The sequence below is a fragment of the Ananas comosus genome, linkage group 2, assembly GCF_001540865.1.
Source record: "Ananas comosus cultivar F153 linkage group 2, ASM154086v1, whole genome shotgun sequence".
Taxonomy (NCBI): domain Eukaryota; kingdom Viridiplantae; phylum Streptophyta; class Magnoliopsida; order Poales; family Bromeliaceae; genus Ananas; species Ananas comosus.
The window spans coordinates 8608194-8634431 of NC_033622.1; the positions used below are offsets into that span (position 1 = coordinate 8608194).

At 40.0% G+C, this 26238-nt stretch overlaps 1 protein-coding gene across 1 annotated transcript in view; it reads left to right on the top strand.

The window, feature by feature from the left end:
* LOC109706509 (probable sulfate transporter 3.3) overlaps positions 1-21417 on the top strand; it is a 35340-nt gene extending 13923 nt beyond the window's left edge. The window contains exons 6-13 of the mRNA XM_020227384.1: positions 16740-16853; positions 16960-17076; positions 17525-17651; positions 17771-18057; positions 18154-18344; positions 18499-18578; positions 20965-21041; positions 21117-21417. Of these exons, the coding sequence (XP_020082973.1) occupies positions 16740-16853; positions 16960-17076; positions 17525-17651; positions 17771-18057; positions 18154-18344; positions 18499-18578; positions 20965-21041; positions 21117-21263 (1140 nt within the window). The 3' untranslated portion in view covers positions 21264-21417. The remainder of the gene's footprint in view (positions 1-16739; positions 16854-16959; positions 17077-17524; positions 17652-17770; positions 18058-18153; positions 18345-18498; positions 18579-20964; positions 21042-21116) is intronic.

A 26238-nucleotide genomic window follows, 5' to 3' on the forward strand; every position in this document is an offset into this window, starting at 1 on the left:
CGGTCGCCGGTGCCGCACGTGAAGAACTGGGCGCGGGGGACTGCGCCCTCGGTGCGACGTCCACCACGGGTGCTGGCGGTGTGGGACCCTGGGTCTCCCTCGAAGCTGCCGCCTGCTGTAGTAGGAGGTCCTCAAGATGCTTCATCCGCGCCTCCTGCCGCTGAGCCACTTCAGCCTGTCGCTGCGCCGCTGCCGTCTGCTGCGCCAACAGATCAGTGAGAACCGCAAGCTGGGCCCTCAAGTCACGGACCTCACTAGATCCGGAAGTAGCGGAGGTTTCGACCTCCTCGGGATGTGCCGCATCATCCGCCCCGGTAGACTAGGAGCGTGTAATCGGCATCAAACTACAAAACATAAAAGCGCAAGTTAGTAACTCACGCTATCGCATCCCCGCTCAAAATAACCGAAACCCCGAATTATGCGAAAGTAGGGAAGTATCCTTCACTACCAACTCCCGATGTTACGTTGTCGGCCGCCAACGTAATCCTCTGCGGAGTTAGAAGCTATATACTCCGATCGAACTCTAACTTTTTAGAGTTATCATCAAACCCAATCAAAATACTTTCGCTCACAAGTCATTAGTCCTCGTCTTTCACGAGCCTAATTCCTATAGTCCAACCGGCCTAAGGTTTGCTAGGTCCTCTTAGACTCAACCCTAGGCTCTGATACCAAATTAATCTGTCACGCCCCGGGACCGGCAGTGGCCCTCCTGCTAGCGTGCCCAGACCCACCATATGTCAACACATATAAGGCGTCTAGAATAAAAGCGGAAGTAAAAACAAGAGATAGAACAACTAGGATAAATAGCATCTAATGATATCAGAGCGAGCAAAGTTCTATCCTCTAAACCAGAGTAAAAGAAACATAACTAGACAATAAAAGTAGCCATAAAGTAGTATACTATCAGTCTCAAAAGTACAAAAACGGTGGTCTCTAGTACATTGGTAAAACCCTCAACCTCTCGCAAAAAATAAAAATACGTCGAGAGGAAGACCACCTAAGCTCGTCTCTCGCTGAAGGGCTAACTTGAAGCGGCGCCCTTCCCACGGTCCCTAGCCTCTCCCGGCGTGGAAGGCTCTGAAAGAAAACATAAAACAGAGGGCGTGAGAACTATAATTTATAGTTCTCAGTGGGCAATTACTGACCTCAGCTCAGTGCACCACTAGGCCCCAAAAGGAACGGGTAAGTACTATGAGCAATAATGAGAAAAATAATAAAAAGAAACGGTTTGCATTTAAGAAAGCAAAATAAAATGCTAAACTACTATGTTGCACATAAGCAAGATGTCAAATGGTTGTACATCTACTATATTCAAATGAAGTATCTCCAAGCATGAATACTATATCCCAACATAGCGAGCAAGTAGGTAACCTGATCTACTATGACAATGTACGAAGAATATGCTCTATCATGGTAATGAGTATACTATGATGCAATAAATAGGACTATCAAGTATACTACCTGTCTCAACACTATACTATAAGCATGTCATAGTAATCCAACTACTAATCCTATCTAGTAGTGATTATTCATTCTCAATCTTGTGTCGATTTCCATTTCCAATTTAAGGACCCACCAAGGATAGTCCAGCTTGTGCTGCCTAAGTGCCTGTGGTAGCCCAACATCCCTACTCTTGGAATGTGTCTGTCCCACTCGACTCCGTAGGCTTCTCAATACCGCACGAGCGAACATAAGTCGCATAGGCTAACTCCGGAGTGCCGGCTTGTAGGGAGCGACCCTCACAAGCATGTGCGAATGAGCACAAATGGCAAGCAAGTATAGTTCAAGTCTCAAGTACCCATTCCTCATGTCTCTAACATGGTATAGTCACTAGCATCCCGAAGATCTAGTTTAAGTCACAACATGAAGTTCCAATACTACTAAGTCTTGTGCCCCTTTATGACACATAGACATTTTAATGAACAAGTATATCCAACTCTCTCTACGGCACTATCCACTAGGTTCACACATGACCCGAGCTCGATGCCCCTTCATGACTTAGCCCAATTATTCACAAATAGCACAAGTCCCCGAGCCTCTTTATGGCTTACCAAGAACCTTCAAGTTCACTATAGGAATAACTTTAAATGCATGCAAAAGATGCTCATTTTCACAATAAGATTTATGATTTCAAGTCTCAATAGGATGCCAAACATATGCGAGTACCACATGCTAGTTCTCTACTATATGGAGGTCCGAACTTTCATTACACGTAACATAGTCATATTAAGCATCCTAAAATTCACAATAAATACATTTATCATGGAAATGCATGAATTTTTACTCTACAAGCATAAAATATGAGATATGAGAATTTCTCATATGCCAGGCTAGGTCAAACCCACCGAACCGTCGCGTAGGGCCTCGTTTCGCCGAACGAAGTTGTCCACGAGTCTCAAAATACCCTAAAAGTATCGAGCGAAGAGATACACGGGCATTACGATCAACTATAAGATCAAACTTTAACAAACTTGGAAAAAGGGCTAAAACTCACCTAATGTGTGGGAAATCTCTCTTAATCTCCAAAAGAGAGCTAAATCCCTTCCAATCCAAGCCCAAGGAAGGTTCCAATCCAATCAATCTAGCCTCAAAAGCCCTAGATCAAAAAGCCCCAAAAATCAACCCTAATACCCATTCTAGGGTTCCATATGGTAAAACCTACCAAATCAAGGATCAAAGGGTAGAATCCAAGTACTAACCTCCCAAGATGCCTCCAAACAAGCTCCAAATCTTCTAGGGTTGAAGATTGGTCCACCACCAAGCTCTACAAGCAAGCTCCAAGCCAAGCAAGGGTGGAAAGGAGAGAAAGGGGTTGAGCTCCAAGCTCCCTCAAGCAAGCTCCTCTTCTTCTTCTCCTCCTTCTTCTTCTTCTCCTTCTAGAAAGTGTAGGGAGAGGGTGAGAATGAGAAAATGAGAGAGGGAAGAGGAGGAAATGGCTAATAAGCCCATCTAGTGTAACAAAATCCGGAGAGGCCCCTCAAAAATTCAAATTTACATCAGCCCGAACTGGGCAGTTTTCGCCCAGAGGGACCGGTCTCTCCCCAGCAGGGACCGGTCTCTCGCTGCGAACCCGAAAAACCAACGTTCGGGAACCGGTCTCTCCCTGCGCGGGACCGGTCTCTCACTGCGTAGGCGCGCTCGGGGACCGGTCTCGCCTGCCAGGGACCGGTTGCCTCAAGGCTGCCGCCACACTGCTCACTAGGGGACCGGTCTCTCCTTTCAGGGACCGGTCCCCGAGAGTAAAAACTCTCAGGACTTGTCCAGAATTCTAGTTTTCGAACTTTTTAGGTCGGAAAACATTCTACGACCCTCCACCAAGTGTGGAAAAGCTCGAAACACATCGAATCACTCGAACCTCGCAATTTGCAAAGGTCCAGTGTGTTACAACGACAGAGCCACGAGGGCAAATCGTATTCTCTGAAAAGTACCCCGTCCACATGGGAAATCCCTTTTTCCATATTCAAAGCAATAGCCTTAGGAGATTTCCTCTCTTTGATTTCACTGTTGAACACATTAAAGGAGAGTCAAACAGCATCCCTGACTTCTTAACTCGGGAATTTCAAGAAGAAAAGCTCTTGAGTACCCGCATCGTCAACATGTTGCCTTCCTCGTCTGCGACCCCTACTGGCTGTCTAACTGCACTATTCCCTTGGGAATGGTTGACCAACTCACTAAAACAAATTGATTTGTTTGATTGACAAACCTACCCATCCCTTCCGACAAGAAAAGTTACGCCTTTTCCTATTGCCCAAGAAGGGTGTGAGACGAGGCGAGCCCACCTATGTAGCCACACTAAGAGAGAGCCATAGAATATCCTATGGCAACCTTCTCTCTTCGGTTTTGAACACCCTCATCCTTCTCCTTTTGTTGCGGCACCGCCTCTGCTATTTTCTTGCCCTTCTCTTGTGGTAAGAGTTTAAGGCTTTGAACTGTAGGGGAAACAAACAAATGGTTATGGGCCTACAACTCAATCTCCAGGGAACGAAACTGGCCTATATAGAAATTGGGAATACCAGGGATTACCCTTAAGTGGTGAGTGCTAAGCGCTTTGAACTGTAGGGGAAACAAACAAATGGTTATGGGCCTACAACTCAATCTCCAGGGAACGAAACTGGCCTATATAGAAATTGGGAATACCAGGGATTACCCTTAAGTGGTGAGTGCTAAGCGCTTTGAACTGTAGGGGAAACAAACAAATAGTTATGGTAAGAGAAGGACTTTACTTGATCACGCTGTCTAAGTTTTTCATCAATTGGAGAGAGGCTGTTAATCCCCTCGTCCACAAGCTAGTTAAATACACGTGCATGCTAACTTCCCCTTCTCCACACGTATCTTGTTCGTTCTGGAAACACGTCTTCCTATTCCATCTTTTCCCGAATCTCCTGATATACTAAATCAAGTATCGGTGATATCCCTTCTCTGTGGACTTTTGTCGCTCTCCATGGTTGAAGGGAGGATCAACCAATCAAAGAAAAAAAACTAGAGGAGATAGAACAACAGATAGGTATATGTCATAATACAAAAACAATTACAGTAGTAATAGAAAAAAGATAGCAAATGAGCAAGAACCAACTACTACTGTAATAACTCACAATTGAAATGATGCCTCAAGGGTAAGTAATCCAATATCAAACCTAATCTGGTGCTTGCCATATTCGTCCGCAGACCGTAAGTGTTGCCTGTCACATTGCATACATTGACCTGATTCACGCGTCCACTGGACGACCCATCCAGATAAGTACACCCCTGGTCGGTGGTCAAACCGACATGGTGTGAATGAATACACCCAAGTGCTATGATTAAATCGTGCTGATATGCTCAATGCGAAAACCGACAAGTAGCCGGTGCCTTCGCCGAAGCTAGATACAAGGTCGTACAACGCCGAATCATGATCAACCTGATCGAAACATACGACAAAGGAGTCGATGTGTTGCCTGGACCCAAGATCCATAGATATATAATATATGCAAGCCTGCCCTACATGTCTAATAATAACTGTCACCATACAACTAACACGATATAGATGAACGAACGAAAAACAAAAGCAGCCGGCATGTAGAGACTAAAGTACTGATATGCAAGTGCAATAGTAAGGGAGAGGAAAGTGAAACGATCTCACTGACTACCAACTCGAAGCACCCACTTGTATCAATGTCGCGACTGTCTCCAAATTGTATACGATTGTCAACCGTACCTATAAAGGGTCCACTGGGTCAATATCCAACCCACTAATCCAAAATACATGACTCATAAGCCCTACACAATATCCCGGAATCGATTTCCTAAAATCGATCACTGTAACTCGCCGGAAATTTTGAAAATTGCACCGAGACTCCGCCGGAACCCACGAAGTATCCCGGAACTCACCGACTCGCGCCATGAGTCATCCGGTGCCACACAACACCATAATAATGGTGTCCTAGTAGCAAACACGTACACTCACATCGAAACGATTATCGTCGGATAACCATTCCGATCCGGGTTTCCGAAAGTGTCAATTTCGACACCGGAACCTACCGTCGCTCACCCATTGTCTTCGAACCCTCAATATGACGTAAGTGATCAGCCAACCAGGCTTAGTGACCATTATAATATGCACGAACATTGTCCAAAGGAATCCGAACTGAAACCGTGTTTCGTCGGCAAATTTCGCCGAAAAATGCACCGGAAATCGATATTCGATGTTCGAAAAGGCCTCAGACCATGGACAATCAGTCCAGGGATCACCTGCCACCCACACATACAGCCCACAGCAGCCACGAAGTGTACATTTGCACAAAAGTCCCTACAATCACATAAAATCGCATTATTTTATGTGATTTTCGAGGTTTTACGGCTTGACAGCACAAACCGAGGGCTTTTGAGGCCGGCCGAGAAACGTGCTGATAGGTCTCGACGTGCCGGAGGCCGTGTTCATGATCCGGAGCATAGCCGTCCACTGTGGAGAGCACGAGAGCGACACAAAGTTTAGCGTGCTGAGCCTAAACTGCGCTTAACTCACAAACCTGGGACTTGCTGATCCCCAAAGGAGATGAGCAAGATGATCGACACTAATCAAGGATCATCGTGCTCACTTTCGAAAGCATTGGGGTGTCCTTGGGTCACCGGAACAGTGACCCGAACCTGAAGTACTGTACAAAATTGCTTAGTAAAAGCTTACCGGCCAGGGGGAGCTTGGGCACGGCCGACGGTGGCTGGGCGGCGGGCGCGCTGGCGGTGGCAGAGCGGCGGGCGCGCCGACGGCGGTGGGTGCGTCGGCAGGGAGAGGTCGCGGCTGGGGGTTGGAGGCCGGGGCTCACATTGGCCGGCGGCGGGAGGCGGCGGCAATGGTGGCGGAGGAACCCACGCCCGCACAACTCGGGCTCGGGTTCAAGGAGCAGCGGCCGGCAGGGCGCTCACGGGCGACGGCGATGGGTCGCCGGAGGTCGGAGGGAGGCGGAGCGGTTGGCCTTAGGCGGCGGCGGCGGCGGCGGCGACGCGCAGAGAGAAAGTAGACTCTGCCTTAGCCCGAGCTGCTCCAGGATGGCCGCAGGCTGCCCGGGGCGGTAGCGGCGGCGCGCGAGGACGGCGGTGACCGGTGGGGGCGCGCGTGGCTAGGGTAGGGGATAAAGAGGGAGGCGGCTGGAGGTTAGCTGAGCTAAGGTTAGGGTTTGGATGGTGCAAACCCTAGATGGCCTTATATACATGAAGCTTTATCTTGCGCAAAAGTCCACCAAAATCAGATATTTTAATCTAAGTCCTTCACAGCGCGAGTAAAATGCACGAACACACCCCGATATTCGATTTCATGTGAATCGGTACATAAAATATTGGGCTTTTCACAAAATTTTCGTTTTCCACATATGACCCCTCCTCGATCCTCACGTGATATCAGGAGATCCGTCCGTCGGATTTGCGAACGGACTGCACTAATGCATTCAGCATGACCGAGATATCAAACTCACGATTTGTTTCGCCTGGTTTGGTCGCAGATTTGCGACGAAACCCAACCTCTCTCCAATTAAGCAAAACCACACACAAACAAATAACATATACTCAATAATTGCCTCAAAGATCCTCCACTTAGCGAAAGTGCGGCCAAAGTCCCTCCCAACTAGTCTTCTCTCGCAGAAAGGTTCCTGCCCGAGGGTCCACATGATAAACGGAGCAACGAGAAGTTTTAAAAAGCAAAAACGGTAAAGAACAAATGTCCACTTTGCGATAAAATCCAGTTTTCTCAAAAATCGTGTGTCAAACCCAAAATTCGTCAGTGCCATTGGGCCCAGGATTGTCGGACCATTGAAAATGAGCTATTGGATCACCATGAACGGAGTCCAATACGCGCTAGAAGCCAACTCTAATCATTGGCCACTCCGGAAAATCCGGGTTACTATTTACTTTAAGGCCCGGTTTGGATACCCTTAAAAATGTAGCATAGTTAAACTGTACTACACTGGTAGAAAATTTATCCTATGAAACGTTTGGGAGAAAAAAATATAACGTAATTTTTGGAGTATAGTTAAACTATACTCCAAAAAATGGAGTAAAATTATAATATACTCTAACCAAAGGAAAAAAATTTCACCATTCGTGGGCAAAGATGCATCAAGTTGTAACTTTTAAATTTCAACATGAAATTTTAAATTTCAACATAGATTTTAAATTTTAAATTTGAAATTTTAAATTTTACAATTTAATTTATATTCAAATTTTTAATTTCAAATTTAAAATTTGAATTTTAAATTTGAAGTATCAAAAATTAAATTTTATAATTTCAAATTTTAAATGTCAAATTTTAAATTTTAAATTTTTTAATTTTATAAATTCAAATTTTAATTTTCGAATATCAAATTTTAAATTTTAGTTTACAAATAATAAATTTCAAATTTCAAATTTCAAATTTAGAATTTCAAATTTCATTTTAAATTTTAGTTTTCAAAATTCAAATTTATAAATTTTAAATTTCAAATATCAAATTTTAAACTTCAAATTTTAAATTTTAAATTTTAAATTTCATATTTTAATTTTCAATTTTCAAAATTTAAATTTTAAATTTTTAAATTTTAAATTTCAAATTTTAAATTTCAAATCAAACTTTAAATTTTAAATTTTCACTTTTAAGTTTAGAATTTTAAATTTTAAATTTGAAATTTCAAATCTTAAATCTCATAGTTCAAATTTCAAATTTGAACTTTAAATTTTAAATTTATTTTTTAATTTTAAATTTAAAATTCTAAATTTGAAATTTAAAATTTAAAATTTTTTATTTTAAAATTTTAAATTTCAATATTTTAAAATTAAATTTAGATTTTTATATTTAAAATTTTTATTTGTCAAATTTTAAAATTTAAAATTTAAAATTTTGCATTTCACATATCAAATTTTAAATTTTAAATTTTATTGAAATTTGAAATTTGAAATTTTAACTTTTAATTTTAAAATTTAGAGAAATACCGTGAAATTGCACACTACGCATCCAAACAGTTTAAAAATTGAATCCGTGGAATTTTTTTAGAGTTACAGGATTTTCTATTTCATTTGGACTAAAACCACAGTTTATAAATCCCATGGAGATTTTTTACTGTGCATCCAAACAGGTCCTAAGTGAAAAGTAAAGATCGCGTAAAATCTTCATGATCCTAGCTCATTTTTTTCCGAAACTTGATGAGTGATTTCGTAATTAAAATACGCACAAAAACATCATCAACAGAGAGTTTTACTACATAGCCAAATTCTCAGTCCTCACATTATCCCCCCCTTAAAGAAAGTTTAGTCCCCGATACTTGCTCACAGGTAAGGGTGATGTGATGCTCAACGAGCTAGAACAATACATGCATCACAGAGGCAAGAACATACGACGAAAAAAAAGATGCATTGGTAATGAAGAGCGTCCTATTTATGACCTCAAACAAAAGTTATACTTGCGACGACGTCAGCCAATTGATCTTCCTCTTGGCGCGTCATCATGTAGACACGTCCGCCAGTGTCCTGGTGTGCCCCTTCCTCTTGTCGGGATGTTGAGGGGCGTCCAGATGATGAATACGTCGTGTTGCCACGATCCTGCCATCGAGCTGCTGGAGTAGACGTTGCAGTAGATGCTGTTTCTGGTCCGTCGGCGCAGTCTGCCCGAAGGTGTCCATGTTGGCCACACTTGTAACAGTGATTGTGGCTCTTTGGGCACTCATTAACCTTGTGAGCATTGCAACAAATGACACAAAGGTTTGGTACTCTGCCTCAGAGATGTAGCAGGGGCGCTGCTCAATCCCGACTGCGTCTTGCGATGCTTGGGTGGCCGCCCGTCGTTCGATTGGCAACCACCAAAACTCTATTGTGCATGCTTCTTATCCTCGCTTTTCTTGAATTCGTCCCGTTTGATTCGTGCCTCTTCCATATTATTCTGTACCATCAGGGCCCGATTCAGGCTCTCGTCGAATGTTAACACGCCATGAGACGCGATTAGAAGCGAAATATTGGGCCTTAGCCCCCTCGCAAACAATCGGGACTTGTGGTACTCGTCACGGACCACGAACGGAATCAACCGAACAATGCGAGAAAAGTCTCGCTCATATTCCGCCACAGTACAGTTGCCCTGCTTGAGACGCTCCAGCTCGCGCTCTAGACCTTGTTTGGTGCTATCCTTGATGTCACGCCCCGAGCCCGTCTATTTGGTCGGATTCAAGCACGCCAACAGACCGCCGAACGGACAGGGTTTCCCCTGTACCGCGGACAGAGTCTCCCCTGTACGTCCAAGGCGTCACAATCCATACAATGTGCGAGGTTCCAACCAGGAACAACATACAAACAAAGATTGCATAAGGAAGGTATCGAAAACATAAATATATCTATGCTATTACAAGCATTCATCTCAGTTTTCATTTTACATTACATTAACTAGATTCTTTCTTCCAAATACAATCCAATTCTTTATATTTTATTACAACTTGGTTCTTTTCATTTCTCAAATCCGCAAGTAGCCGACTTAGGGTACTGCTATCTCTGGTCTCGGTGGTAGGGCGCTAACTACGGAGCTACGCCCTTTCCTCGCGCCGCCGCGCCACTCGCGTGTGAACCTGAAACCCCAAAACCATGTGGGGTGAGAACTATATAAATATAGTTCCCAGTGGGTTTGACCACCCAAGGGAAGAACTCGACCCACCAGGTCCAAAGGAGGCACTGCAAAATGTTAGTCCAACAAATGTCCATAGATATATATAATTCATGCAGCTAACAGTTATCATGTCCATGCCTTACAATATGCAATATGCGAATCATGCAAGTAGTTCACTTGATTCTATTCTTTACCATTTGTCATTCTTTAATTTTATTCGTTCTTGATTACTAGCCATTCTTTATCGCTAGCCGTTCTCTAACGCTAACCATTTCTTATTATTAGCCGTTCTTGATTCTTAGCCATTCCTTATTATTAGCCACACTATGCTCATTTATCATTCTTTCCTAAGGTTACTTTACCTTAGCCATCTATGCCACTCGACTCGGTCTTGAGTCAATCAACTGCGGATAATCCATACTCAATTTGGCTCGAGGTGAAGGAACTATCACATGCACCTCAGCCTTCGATCCACAAACCACATCGCCCAACGGGTCGCGAAGAACTGCGCACACCCGTGGTCAGGCTACTATACTATCGGTAGCACGGGGCCTCCCGTGCTACCAAGTTGTTTTCGATGATGCGGCTTCCAAATCGATGATCAGCTCCTTTAGACTTCCTCTACACTATTAAAAGTATTTAGAAACTAAATTTCATAATTTTTTGACATCATTTGGCTAGTGATCAAAAGGTCTCTGCATTGACAATTTTAATGGTTGATGTAATGCATTTATGAATTTAACAGTGAAAAACAATCCAAATCTGATGAAATTTTTATAGAAAATTCTTTTCACTATTTAGAGTAAGATTAGTACCTCTGATCATTAATTCAAGTCTTTTATCTTCATTTTTCATGAGATTTTTGTTTTTAGCCGTTAAATTCTAGACTACTTGTTTGATAGGTAAATGATGTCGAAAAATTATCAGTAGCACGGAGGCCTCCGTGCTACCAAATTATTTTCAATGATGTAGCTTCCAAATCGACGATTGACTCCGTTAGACTTGATCTACACTATTAAAAGTATTTGAAAACTAAATTTCATAATTTTTCGACATCATTTACCTATCAAACAAGTAGTCTAAAACTGAACGGCTAAAAACAAAAATCTCATGAAAAATGAAGATAAAAGACTTGAATTAATGATCAGAGGTACTAATCTTACTCTAAATAGTGAAAAGAATTTTCTATAAAAATTTCATCAGATTTGGATTGTTTTTCACTNGATATTTTTAAAATAGTCTAAACCTAACAAAAAGTGAAAATTTAAGTATTTACGTAATGTAACCGATAATTTTAACAGTTAAAACTCTGGAAAACTAGTGATCAGTTTACTACAGCTTTTTAATACTTTAAATCAAAAACTTATGAAAATTAACAAATCTACTTCAGATTGCCTCGACTAGCAGCTAAACCTTCAGCGTAGTAACTTTTGTTGAACCATCATACCCTCCGGAGGCACGATGACTATCATATCATCGGACTGGTGCCCACAAGAGTCATAGATAGAGATAGACATACACGCTACACCAAACACCGAGCCTACGAATACCATCGTACACTACCAAGGCACGAAGGTGAAACAAAAGTTAACTCAAACCTAAAAGGCGTAGCAACTAACCGAGGCAATCTGGATCAGATCACAGAAACTACATAGATTCCATTTCATTGAAAACCTTTCTAAAAAGCTACTAGTATCACACCGATCACTAGTCCTTCACCGAGTCTTAGTTCTTGCCGACTATTATTCTTTACCAATCGCAATCTCTTGCCGATAGCTATTTCTATACCGATAATTTTAAAATCTAGCTTATTTCAATAACTAGAACAAAATATACCATATCTTATAAAAGATCACTTGATGAAAGTACACTAAACGTATAAAGATATAACAATCCGAACCTTGGACGAGTGACAATCGACAAACTTAATAAATATAGATACCTGGAAACAACCTGAGTGTAAAACGTCACGGAGGAAACCTGGACCACCCAGCTAAAGAAAAGAACCAACAAGTTTATGAGATTTAGTTGAGATTGCCTCGACTAGCAGCTAAGCTTTCAGGTTTGTAGTTTTTGCTGAACCTTCGTGCCTCCGGATGCACGAAGGTATTCGTATGGTCGTGTTGATATATATATATATATATATATATATTAACTCGATCTTATGAAAATCTTCATAGTGGTGGAAACACGAATATCCAAAGATCGGGAACCTAGTTGAGGAACTAATGATTATCGGGAACCTAATTTGTGATAAGGTGGATGGTGGTGGATGGTGATAGATGGTGGTAGTAGGGTTGGGATGTAGAGAGGTAGGTTACCAATGTTTGAGTTTTCGTGGTGGGAGAACCACGAAAACTCTCATAAGATCGAAATGAGATAGAGAGAGAGAGAGAGAGAGAGAGAGAGAGAGAGAGAGAGAGATAAAAATTTTTTTACTATTTAGAGTAAGATCAGTACCTCTGATTTTAAATTTAAATCTTTTATCCTCATTTTTTATGAGATTTTTATTTTCAGCCGTTAATTTTCAGACTACTCGTTTGATAGGTAAATGATGTCGAAAAATTATAAAACTTAGTTTTCGAATTCTTTCTATAGTGTAGATCGAGTCTAACGAGCCGATTGTCGATTTGGAAGTTGCATCATCGAAAACAACTTAGTAGCACGGAGGCATATTTTTCGACATCATTTACCTAACGATCGAAAGGGTTCAAAATCAACGGCTGAAAATAAAAATCTCAAAAAAAGTGATGATATAGCACTAAAATTTTTGATCAGAGATATTGATCTTGCTGTAAATAGTATAAAAAATTTTCTATCAAAATTTTATCTGATTTGAATACTTCTAAACCATTAAACTTGCAAATGGTATACATCAACTACTAAAAATTGTTGATTTTGAACCTTTTGATCGCTAGTTAACTGATATCGAAAAATTACAAAATTTATTTTCTAGATATTCACGCTAGATTAAGTCTAACGGAGCCGATCGTCGATTCGAAAACTCCATCATCAAAAGCAGCTTTGGAGCACGGAGGCACACAAGACCTACTTAGGGCTGGCAAATGAGCGAGCCGGCTCATGTTCGACTCACGTTCGACTCGATATTTGGCTCGCTCGAGCTCGACTCGAAATTAAATGAGCCGAGCTTGAACAAAAAAAATGGTTCGAAATTCATTTCAAGCCGAGCTTGAGTATTACTCGGCTCGTTCGAATTAGGCTCAAAAAGCTCGAAATGCTTGAATATATATATATATATATATAAATATATGCTATCAAAAGTATAGAGGAGCTGGTGCTTTCGATTTTTATGATTTTTAGATCAACTAATCATTTCTTTGAATTAATAATATTATTATCTTGTAGGGACCACTCAATTCTAAGAATATTATTTAATCCTAGGGGGGACCGCAATCATCCCAACCATACAATTCTTAATCAAAGGGTCAAAAATTCGAAAATATCAAATCCTCTATATTTTTGATAACATAAAGTATAGAGGATCTGGTACTTTCGATTTTTTGATTTTTAGATCAACTAATCATTTCTTTGAATTAATACTATTATTATCTTGTAGGGACCACTCAATTCTAGGGATATTATTTAATCCTAGCGGGGACCGCAATCATCCCAACCATACAATTCTTAATCAAATGGTCAAAAATTCGAAAACATCAAATCCTCTATATTTTCGATAACATAGTAGATATATATATATATATATATATATATCACATCTCTATCCATGCATGATGAAAAAGCGTCTTTCTTTTGATGAGACTAGTGTTTGGTTCAAACTTAGGGCTTGGATTTGTGACACCCTCTCATCAATGTCGGGAGCCCCAACCACTGCTTTTTCTCTTTCTTTTTTTTTCTCCCCCAGAAAAAAAAAGTCAACAATATTAATGAGCATGTATATGTATTGCCCACAAATAGCAGAGTGGTCAACGAAGAGAACATTGATTAATTAAAAGGTGATTTTTTTTCTCTGAAAAGCTATACAAGTGTGATTAAAACAACTTAAAAAGTAGTAAAAGGTAATTAAGATTAGATATAAAGGAATCAGAACCATTGTAGAAGTCAAGAGACTCGGGACAAATCTATAGCAAGCGTCTCATCCCATACAGTGCAATTGATTCCGCCGATGAAAAGTTTACTTTTACACTAATTTTATAATACGTATTTGATTTAGGAGATCGATGTTCGGTTTCCAAAAAATATCTTTTAAAAAATAATTTTCTAATTGGAAAGATATTTTTTACTTGTCTGGATCCTAAAAACATAATTATTCTGTAAAAAAAATTTCTCAAATTTCATGTCAAATTACCGTTTTTGTCATTCAAATTTTTTATCCGGAAAACGAAAATTGTAAAAAAAAAAAGAGCATAATTTAAAAACAGTTTTCACTCTTTTGTGAGGAAGCAAACACCACCCTTAAATATGATTGATTGTATTACAATTGTAGAGGGAGGTCTCCATACAATATTTACCGGCCCAGAGGACAACATAAGTGGGCCCGAAGGCCTAATTTAGAATTATAGTATGCTCTAATTTGACAAGATCGATCGACCTGGGCCCGTGTTTGCCGAGGCCCATTAAAATTCATTTATAGGGATGTTATTATTTAGTAAGAAATGTGGGAGAATTAAAGGGCTTAAGATCTTTGTTACCATGTCTAAATATAACAGAAAATATATCCGAACTGATTTCGACGAACAATGCTTAGGCTATAAGTTCATATATCCAATATTAGATCATATGTTTATATCCCCACCAGAAACCATCCCACCAAAAAAAAGAGAAAAAAGAAAAAGAAAAAGAAGAAAGAGAGAGATAGGATGGATAGAGGCAACCAATTAATTCAGTACAAATAAATAGATTACAGGAAATGACAGACAGCCCATACAGCAAGGTCACTAGTAGCAGCCGAAAACACCATAATGGACTTTGGAAGTAGAATTAGCACTCTATAATATAATAATAGATGATAACACAAGTACAGACGAACATATTATCTACTTTCTATCTTAATTTTCCTTTTATATAATTTTCCTACTAATCCGAGACCACCCCACCAAAAATTAGTAATTTAGTATATGTAACCATCATCATCATCATCATCATCATCATCATCTCTTTACTGCAGACACAATATGACATGCAAAGCACCTGCACCGACAGCGACAGCTAAGCGCCAGCCGGCCACCCCTGCCTCTCCCTCACTATCTTCACTCCCATGTATCTGTCCATGCACACAACACGTTCGATCAAACACCAGTGGTGTATTGAAATTGAAATTGATGGAGCTTAATTAGTAATTAATTAAGTTTAGATTAGATTTAGATTACCTGCCCATCATCATGACGGTGGCCTGAGGGTTGGTCCCGGGCGAGCTGGCCAGCGTGGAGCCGTCGACGATGCGGAGGCGGTCGACGCCGATGACGCGGTGGCGGCGGTCGACGACCTTGCCGACGTGGCAGCCGCCGTGGTAGTGCCAGATGGTGACGACGGTGTCCCTACAGAACTGCTCGAGGGAGGAGGTGTCGTTGGTGTGCTTGGGGATGAGGTTCACGTTGGCCNTATATATATATATATATATATATATGTAGTGTAGAGCTACTATATTATCGGAAGTATAGAGAATTTGATACATCCAACTTTTTGACCCTTGGATCAAGAGTTGTGCGGTTGGGTACCTCCTAGGGTTGAGTGGTCCCCATAGAGTAATAGTATTAATCTAAAAGTTAGAAATGATCAAAATAGTTGATCTAAGAGTCAAAAAATCGAAAGCATCAAATTATCTATACTTCCGATAGCGCAGTAGCTATCCTCTCTCTCTCTCTCTCTCTCTCTCTCTCTCCGATGTATGGAAAATGATCAAAGCTCCATCGTAGGGCAGCGTATTTGTTGTTGTGTTTAATTTATGTAATAGGAAGCACTTCAAATCATTGCTATTCACTCTTACATATTTTAAAAAGTTGAGGTATTTGGTTGTTTGTTAACTATAGCAATATACCTTATGTAATAATTTTAGGTTCTGAATCAATTTTAACAAGGTTTCCAGTGAAAAATAGAATAGAAATCACGTAGAAACAAAAGCGTATCAGCTTGGCATACGTTTTCAACATNTTAGAAATGATCAAAATAGTTGATCTAAGAGTCAAAAAATCGAAAGCATCAAATTATCTATACTTCCGATAGCGCAGTAGCTATCCTCTCTCTCTCTCTCTCTCTCTCTCTCTCTCTCTCTCTCTCTCTCTCTCCGTATGTATGGAAAATGACTTCGAAAGCTCCATCGTAGGGCAGCGTATTTGTTGTTGTGTTTAATTTATGTAATAGGAAGCACTTCAAATCATTGCTATTTCACTCTTACATATTTTGAAAAAGTTGAGGTATTTTGAGTTGTTTGTTAACTATAGCAATATACCTTATGTAATTAATTTTAGTTGTTCTGCAATCAATTTTAACAATAGGTTTCCACTGAAAAATAGAAGTAGAAATCACGTAGAAACAAAATGCTAGTATCAGCTTGGCATACGTTTTCAACATACAAATGCATGTAATGTCCTAGAATAACCTTTTTCAAATTCTCCGAAAAATAACTAATAGGTTAACTAATTAACAAGTTGTAATCATCTTGGCATACATACAGAGCTTGAAGAGACCAAAGCTTTTCTGGGTGACAGCTGGAGCTCCATTAGCATGTGTTATCCTCTCCACTCTCCTTGTTTTCCTTTTCAAAGCTCAGAACCATGGAATAAGTATTGTTAGTATCACCTTGCGCACTTCAATCCTTAAACTTCAAATGTTTGCATTTAATTTCCAGTGTATAAAGCATGCTATCTAACTAATTTAACGATGTCACGTTATAGATCGGGAAATTGAAGTGTGGTCTTAATCACCCCTCATGGGATAAATTACTCTTTGATGCCACCTACTTGGGAGTTGTGATGAAGACGGGGCTTGTTACTGGAATCATCTCACTAACGGTAACTTGCTAACACATCTACATTATCGGTACATTTATGAAGCTTTTTGTTAAATTTTATATAGCATATAATTTCTAAAGATAAATGTGTTGGGAGCCGTTAAACTGTAGTTTTCTTATTGATACCCGTAAATTCTATTAACTTTTTTGTTGAGTTAGTTTTGCTAGAGGAATAGATATTTTGTCAAGTTTTACGATGATTTTGTTTTTTTTTTCGTTTTTTTATATATATTTTGTGCTCTACTCAGCATTTTGTTGTACAATTGATGCAAGTAGCAAGTAGATCGAGTTATAAAAGGACACTTTTCAAGAACAAACAAATTAGTACGAGTAAAAGGACTTAATAATTAATAACCTATATATTAAGACGGAACTGAGAATACAGAATGATAACTGTAGTATCCTTTATGAATTTCATGCGCTCTGGCTATATCCATGCGCTTATTTAGGAAGGAGTGGCAGTTGGGAGAACTTTTGCTTCAATGAAAGACTACCAAGTTGATGGCAACAAGGAAATGATGGCAATAGGATTGATGAACATTGTAGGTTCCTGCACTTCATGCTATGTAACTACAGGTATATATCATAGCAATTTCAACATCAAACCATGCAAAATTTCATCTATTTACCTATTTTCTATACCGTGTGAAGTTAGTAATACTCTTACTAACCACATGTTTTGTTTGGAACTCTAGGGGCTTTCTCGCGCTCCGCCGTAAACCACAACGCAGGATGCAAGACTGCAATGTCTAACATCGTGATGGCAATAACAGTGATGGTGACACTCCTATTCCTCATGCCGTTATTCGTCTACACCCCCAATGTTGTTCTTAGTGCTATCATAATTGCCGCTGTTGCGGGGCTCATTGATATCCCTGCGGCATACCACATTTGGAAGATGGATAAGATTGATTTCGTAGTATGCTTGTGTGCATTCCTTGGTGTAATTTTCATTTCAGTTCAAGACGGCCTAGCTATCGCGGTAATTGCATCAAAATTATTCAACTTCCTTTTTAAAATTAATTTTTCTTTGTTTGCTACAGAGTTACTGATATACTTTTCTTTCTTGAGTATGCAGGTTGGTATATCCATTTGTAGGATTCTTCTTCAAACCACACGGCCTAAGATAGTTGTTTTAGGGAACATTCGTGGGACCGAGATATACAGAGACCTTCAGCAATACAAAGAGGCGAGAAGGATTCGGGGATTCCTAATATTGGCAGTGGAAGCTCCCATCAACTTTGCAAACACTATCTACCTCAAAGAGAGGTAAGATTCAAATGAACTGGTACAATGTTATGTACGCAGATTAAGAAGATTTATTTTCCCATTGATATTCAAATTAAACAAGTCATACTGAGGGCTTATAAATTTCATCTTCTCAAAAAGGAGTGTTCTTGATTGGTATTTTATATATTTGTAGGGTTAGAAGGTGTATAGAAGAAGAAAATGTAGTGGAACATGAACAAGCCGCCCTCCGATTCGTCATATTGGACTTATCTGGTAGGTATCTTTCCTTTGGTCGGCAAGATTAATTCCTCATTCTTTTGATCTTTGAAGCAATAATATAACATTGTAACTTAAAATGACATGTAGTTTCTAAGTAGAATATATTTTCGTCAAACTAAAAGAGCAGAGAGATGATAATAGCTTGTCAAGCATATCACATTTAGCTCTCAAAAGCAGAAATTCTTACAAGCGAGGATCAAATAGCAACCGAAGAGTGGGAGGGGGAGGGAAATTAGGTTTTTAAATAAAAAAAATAAGATAATCAAACCAATAAAGCCACAAGTAAAGAAAATAAAATAGGGTTGGTGAAATACAAACACATGAAGCGAACAATTTGTTTCTAGGTTCGGCCCTTTCCTTACGTCCCTGCCAACTTCAATTGTCACACTAGAGAATGTTGAATCTCCACTAAAAGATGGCTTTTTACGGGCAAACACCAAGCCATTACACCAACTTCTTCTTCTTCATCACAAGAAGAGCTTCCAATACAAGCTATTTCTCTCTTTTACAATGAATTTTTCACCATAATAGTTCACTCAAGCTTAGAGAGAGAGAGTAGAGAGCTAAGAGTTTAATATAGCAATAATTGCAAGCTCATCTAAACTGATTTCAAACACCAAAGCCTCCTATTTATAGTCAAAATCTAGAATATAGCAGTTATACCGTTTTTGTTGTCTTGGGCATCTGGAACATCTTCCGAGCACCTGGACCTATAGCCATTCCCATGCACTGTCTGTAGAACAATCCTGTGTATGTTTGGGCACCCAAAACCTCTTTTAGTCATCTGGAACACAGTTGCACTATACTTCAAACATACTTCAGTAGTATGCTATCTTTTAAATTTTAGGAGCCCAAAATTTTTTTGAACGTCCGAAACATTTAATGCTTGATCGTGTGCCAAAAATTGGCAAAGATTTAAATTTAAATTTCAACTTTTGGATGCCCGGAACAACTTTTGGGCACTAGGAATCACTTCCGGATGCACCAGAGGCAGGTCAGACACCCACGTCTTAAAGCATAGTACTGAACATATTTTCGGACTGTTATTCATTTGTCATTCTTGGTGCTTGGACCTGCATCTAAAACTCTGACTTGAGCTGGAATTTAATTTTTGAATAGTTTGATGCCTTTTGGATTGTGTAAATAGGCTTTTAGCACAAATTTAAGTCATGCACCATCTTAGTTCATTTGTTGTCACGCCCCGGGGTCCCTTTTAGTTTAAAACATAGCGGAAAAGCGTCTGAATTTTTTTTTTTTTTTTTTTTTTTTTTTTTTTNAATTACGCGAAACAGTACATAAAATATTAGGACTTTTGCGAATTTCCCGTTTTGCCATCGCCGACCTCTCCTCGATCAACGTGCGATCTCCGCAGATCCGTCCGTCAGATTTGCGAACGGATTGCACCAGTGCGGTCAGCACCACGGAGACAACAAAGCTACCATTTTGGTTCACCTCGAACGATCACGGATTCGCGACGAAATCCGCTTTCTCTCCAAAAGGCCAAAAAGACGCGCAAATACATATAAAACACGTATTTTTGGATTTTCTCGAAATCCGTGCATCAAACTGAAAATCCGTCAGCGCCATTAGTCCCAGAACAGCTGAACCGATCGAAACGAGCTATTGGAGTCCTATGCTCGGAGTCCGATACGCGCCGAAAGCCAACTCTACTCCGTGGCTTCTCCGGAAAACCGGAGTTACTATTCACTTTAAGTGAAAACTAATAATTGCGTAACTTCTCCGTTTTAGCTCAGTTTCTCCTGAAACTTGACGAGTGCTTATGTAATTAAATTACACACATAAACATCATCAACCGAAAGTTTAGTTGCACAGTCAAAATCTCAGTCCTTACATTTGTGCTTTTAGATGATCAATATTAAGAGCACAGCTTAATTTTTTTCAGCTTTAGACTAAAATGAATTATATTACATATTAAAGTCTAGAGATAATAAAGAATGATCGTTTTGACCTCAGAAGCTTAACTAGCTTCTCTACGGTTGAAGCTTTTCTTTTTTTGCTTTAAGTTTCCTCGAGTTGGTCTTCCAATTGAAAGCTCTAAATACAAACACAAAGTAAATTATTAATTTCAATATCACAATTATTTAAAATCATCAAAACTTAATTATAGATTAGGACCATTAGACCAACAACAGGTGCTAAAATCAAACACGTATGAAATTCCATAGCATCATAAACAGATATGAAAATGAAAAAAGAAATAAAGAAGAGATTGGGATATTACAAGTCATGTTCTTTAGGAAAAGTTTAACGTGATATTTTTCACTTGAGAATTCATAATCGTCTAACAAAAAAGTCATGGTTCTTATTTAAGATATGATATGATATGTTGCGTATTAATTAATTGCGAAATAAATTTCAGCTGTTTTTACAATTGATACGAGTGGTATTGCCTCCTTGATCGAGTTGAAGAAGTCAATGGAGAAACGCGATCTTGAGGTACTTACAAGCTTACAACAAGAAACTCTTTCACATTTTAAACAGCATGATACTGATTTGTTTTAATTATTCCAGCTCTTATTCATTAATCCTAATGGAGAGGTGATGGAGAAGCTGCAACGAGCAAACAATGTTCATAATTTCCTCGGAGTGGATTCTCTTTATTTGACAATTGGAGAGGCTGTGCTTTCGCTTTCTTCTTTAGCAAAGGTGTCTCCGTAAGATGGGTGGTACTATCTTGTATCAGATTCTATATCAAACATCGTCACACACGTACGCTAATGCCGTTTCACGTTCACGAAATTAATGTAACTTGTGCTATGAATTGCAATTTCAACGAAATTAATGTAACTTGTGTTATGAATTGCAATTTTCATACATCTTCTACTTGATAACTTTTTTGCTCTACTGCAGGTCATTAGTCCCTGCTTCTCATGAAATTAAAAAATAAGGTTTTTTTATTAGTCTACATCTGTAATCTCAATCAATAAACACCTTTGAATTGGGAGATGACGGTTAAAAAAGAACAACACATAAGAATCAGAATCGAATAAATTTTCTCACTTGCCAATATTTTTTTTTCCTTTTTTGAAGAAATCTCCTGTAGGCTTTGTGCGTCAATCTTATAGAAAGAAAATAGAGAAATAAACAACTACAAAGACCTTATTGCCATTAGTACAATAACATATAAGTACAAGAGCTGATCCTCTCGATCGTTTACAGTATCAGGCATCCAACACTTATTAGGACGCGTTTGGTTCAAAATGAAAAATATAATTGGAATGAAAATTGCAATGGACAGAAATCGAAAACAAAATGGTAAAACCACCAAATATGTTTGGTTCATTATAACAATCGGAATCGCTATGGTTGTAATGTACCGGATTCTTAATATAAAAGTAAGTGTAAATAAAAATAGTGTAAGATACTATTTTTATTGGACTTAAAGAAGTAAAATATAAGTCGGAAATGACTTGTATTGAAATTGGAATGGAAACAGAAGATTTAGAATTTCCTGTAAGAAACGGGGCTGATCTTTTAGTAGAAAATTCACAGTGTCAAAGAATTGTGAAAATTGAAGAATATGTCGGAATTATTTTTATGGGGCGAGATTTAAAGTTTCATGTCATTCCGACACCCGAAAAGTGTAAAAAAAAATCCGACTGCTATCTGCTAGAGATTTTAGTCAGTAGAGCTTTCGGTGACAAAAAATGATTCGAAACTGAGAAGTTAAGATTTTGTTCTTCTTATTAAGTTAAACCGAGCCTGACTGTCAAATTTGAGCGCAAACGGACATTCAGAAGGGCTCCGGCGAAAAGTATTAGATTCTGAACTGCTAAACTGAAAATTTTAGTGTGTTTAGGGGCTAAACCCTTTGCCATTTCCTCATTCGTGCACTCCAACCCGAGAGAGAGGGAGGAAGCAAGTCTTCTCTCTTTCTCTCTTTCTCTCTAGCTCTCACTACTCTTTCCCTCTCTTGTAAGCTCTCCACCAAAGAGAAGAAGTGGTGGAGAAAATGGAGGTTTTGGAAGCTTCAAGTGGAGAAGAAGCTTGAAGGAGCTCTCCAATGGTGGATTTGGCTTGGGAGGCTATGTAGTCAAGGTGAGATTTCATGAATTAAGTTTAGGGTTTTGAGGAAACCCTTTATAAATGATATTCTTGTGAACCCTATGTGATTCTAAACATGTTTCTCTATGGATTTGAGATGATTTTGGAGGATATGAAAAGCTAGGGTTTAGAATTGGGTTTTTGGAGTTTAAGGGTTTTGATCTAAATTAACCCTTGGTTTCTCTAATTGGAGGTTAGAGAGGAGCCCTTGAAGACCCTAGGTCGCGGATTGACTTGCGGTTGGTAATCAATTGCGAGTTCGAGCCAAACCGGACAACGAGTGTCGCGGGAGGCCGATTGCAAGTGTCGACAAGCAATCGGAGAGCGATACGAGGTGGATTGTGCTCACCGAAGAGATTAGCTTACTTCCATGTCGAAGTGAGATGTTATTTATCATTGATGCATGCATGTATAGTGGTAGGTTGTGAATCATAATATGAATGCAAGAATCGTATTATGTTGGTTGATGTTACCTACCACTGAGATGAATGCATGTTGATATATTACAGAATATGCTAGATGAAAGCATGTTGACATATTGTAGAAATGCTAGATGAAATGCATATTGACATATTGTAGAATATGCTAGATGGAAAGCATGTTGACATATTGTAGAAATGCTAGATGAAATGCATGTTGACATGTTGTGCATCATGCTAGATTATATATATGCATGTTGACAGGTTGTAGCCTGTGCTAGTTCATGTAGTGTGAACTTGGGTCGATAACTCTAGGTTGATTAGAGAACTCGACATTGGAAAATAAGAATGTGTGAACTATGATACTCGATGTGGACAAGTAGGATGTCAAGTAGATCGAGTGGTATTGAACCTAGTGTTATGAACATAGGTTAAACAAATGAACCTAGAAGTCGAGATCTAGGTAGAGATGACATAGAACCTAGCGTGGTTAAACCTAGGTTGTGGATTATAGTGGTAGCAGCCACTAGGATGTGTATGGGTCGACGAACCTAGATAGGTCGATATTGTAGGGTTTGCAAATGACCTTTGAGAAGTGGAAATGAATTCCGGAATCCCAGGACTCATGATGAATTGGTATCAAGGCTAGGGCGTGTGCGACGATTTCCCCGCCAAGATTGATACCAAGGGAGGAAGGGGGTGTCACGCCCCGAGGTCCCTTTTTGTTTGAACACAGTGGAAAAAGCGTCTAAATTTTTTTTTGAAAACCTGACCCCAGAGTATGCCAGATCCGCCACAAATACAGGGATTCCACTGTTCACACGGACAGAGTCTCCCCTGTAATTGCACGGCGTCGCACAAGTACAACAGTACAAACAGGATACAACCACAACTAAATGAATATAGAAATAACTATACATTCATACATTCATACATTCACCATTCACATCACAGATTTGTATTTAATATTTAAACATAAATCCACAGAAAATTCTTTTGAAAACTGTTTCCCACACGGAAATCTTTATTCTTTAAAAACGCTACCACGAGGGGTAGAAAACCTTTCCATTTCACAAAATCCACAAATCCATTTATTACATTCATGAAAATCCATATTTTCAAATATAATAAAATATACAGAACCATATAAACTATCTAAGCTATATCAACATAATAGTACGTGTAGAACTAAACAGAATAACCTGGGTCGGAAGCTCTATCGACCGCTACGTATCTCACGTCTTGTCTCAACCCTCACCGCCCGCGATACCTGAAAAATAGTGGGGGAGGTGAGAATATGTAAACATGTCTTCCCTCCCAGTGGGTACCGCAAGCCGAAGAAGGCGAGGAGTACTCACCAGATCAGGAAGAGATAAACAACAGTATGGGTAAGTAAAATACAGTAGCAATGATAATGAATGAATGAGATATATATATATGAAAGCACAACTACCGCTACTGTAATGTACAACTGCAAGCATACAAGGATATCAAAACTATAGTAGCAAGACAACTGTAAAGAAAGAACTAGAAGTATATATGCAACAACCACTACTATAGCTATATACGTCAACCGGACGAGAAGTCCAAAAGTACCCAATCTAAACCGCCGTGTCGGTCTAAGGACCTCAGGCAAAAGCCACTACCTGCTCACACCTGGCATGTAACCCTAGCACAAAGAGAACACCGCTGGGCTCACGGGTCGGATGTACGACCACTTTTCCGGAAAAGAACACCCTCCTGCGGGGGATCAACCCGCTGGTGTACGTGAAATGCACTCGAGCTGTGGCGATCAATGCAGATATGATCAATAGCCAACCGTCGGCAATCAGCCGACAATTACCGCCCCTCAGGGCTAACCGACCAAAAGGTCATCCAACTGTAAGGAAGCACAAGAACCGACCACTCAGGTCAACTAGGATATATGCACAACGAATCGACTCAACATCCTCTCAAAAGTATGGAAATACTGCTCGATGGATCAACTAAAGTATAGATGCAAGAATCAACCAATAAGTCACAGGAATGTATCACTATAATCTGGAACTGCCGTCAGCCACTAGCTGACAATCCTACCCCTCAGAGTACACCGACCTCGTGGGTCATCAAACGACAAGAATCCAGAATTGACAGACTAGGTCACAAAGGGTTAAATGACGGATCTGTGAAAACTATAATCATCCGTCGGCCATTAACCGACAATCTCACCCCTCAGGATATACCGACCTCAACGGTCATCAAACAATGAAAGTCACGAAGATGCTCTACTCTAAACATGATACCGGATATGCAGAACAGCTAAATAGAGTAACAAAGAAACATGGAATAACTACTCTACTCCTACTCATGATACTAGATATAACGAAAATAACCGAGTAGAGCATAACTGAAACAACATGGTGCTAGGCTCAACACTATATATCAAGATATATATATATGCCAGATAATAACGAGAGAACAAAGGTAAGAAACCATCACCGAGCGTGCACCACTGTACCGACGTCGGATCGAAGTACCCACCTGTACGTGTATGACGAAGATCTCTCGACTGTGAAGACGGAACAATCGAACCTACGAAAGGTCCAACGGGTTAGAATCTAACCCACTAACATGACTCGCTAACACACAATCCCCACTCACCAGAACCACGAGAACCGGTTTCCCAAAACCGATTACCGAACAAGCCGGAAGTCCCGAAAACCGCACCGGAACTCCACCGTCGCTCACCCGTCGTTTTCGAACCCTCGAAACGACGCGGGTGACCAGCCAACAAGGCTCAGCGACGACGCAAATAATCACCAAGTACCATCGGAAGAATTCCGAACCGAAACCCGCGTTCCGTCGGTGGATTTCGTCGAGAAACGCATCGGAAATCACTTTACGGTCTCCGTAAGGGCTTGGGGCCTTGGACAATCAGTCCAAAGGTTACCCACTACTCACCCATGCTGCCAACAGCAGCCGCAACAACCCAAAATACATAAAAGCCCTCCCGATTACCCGAAATCGCATTATTTCATGCAATTTCGGCGCTTTTATGGTCCGTCTGCACAAACTAGAAGTCATTTAGCCAAACCGAGACACCTACTGACAGGTCTCGGCGTGCCGGAGGCCGTGCTCACCTTTCGGAGCACTGCCGGTCACTGTGGCACGCGCACGAGCGATGCGAAAAT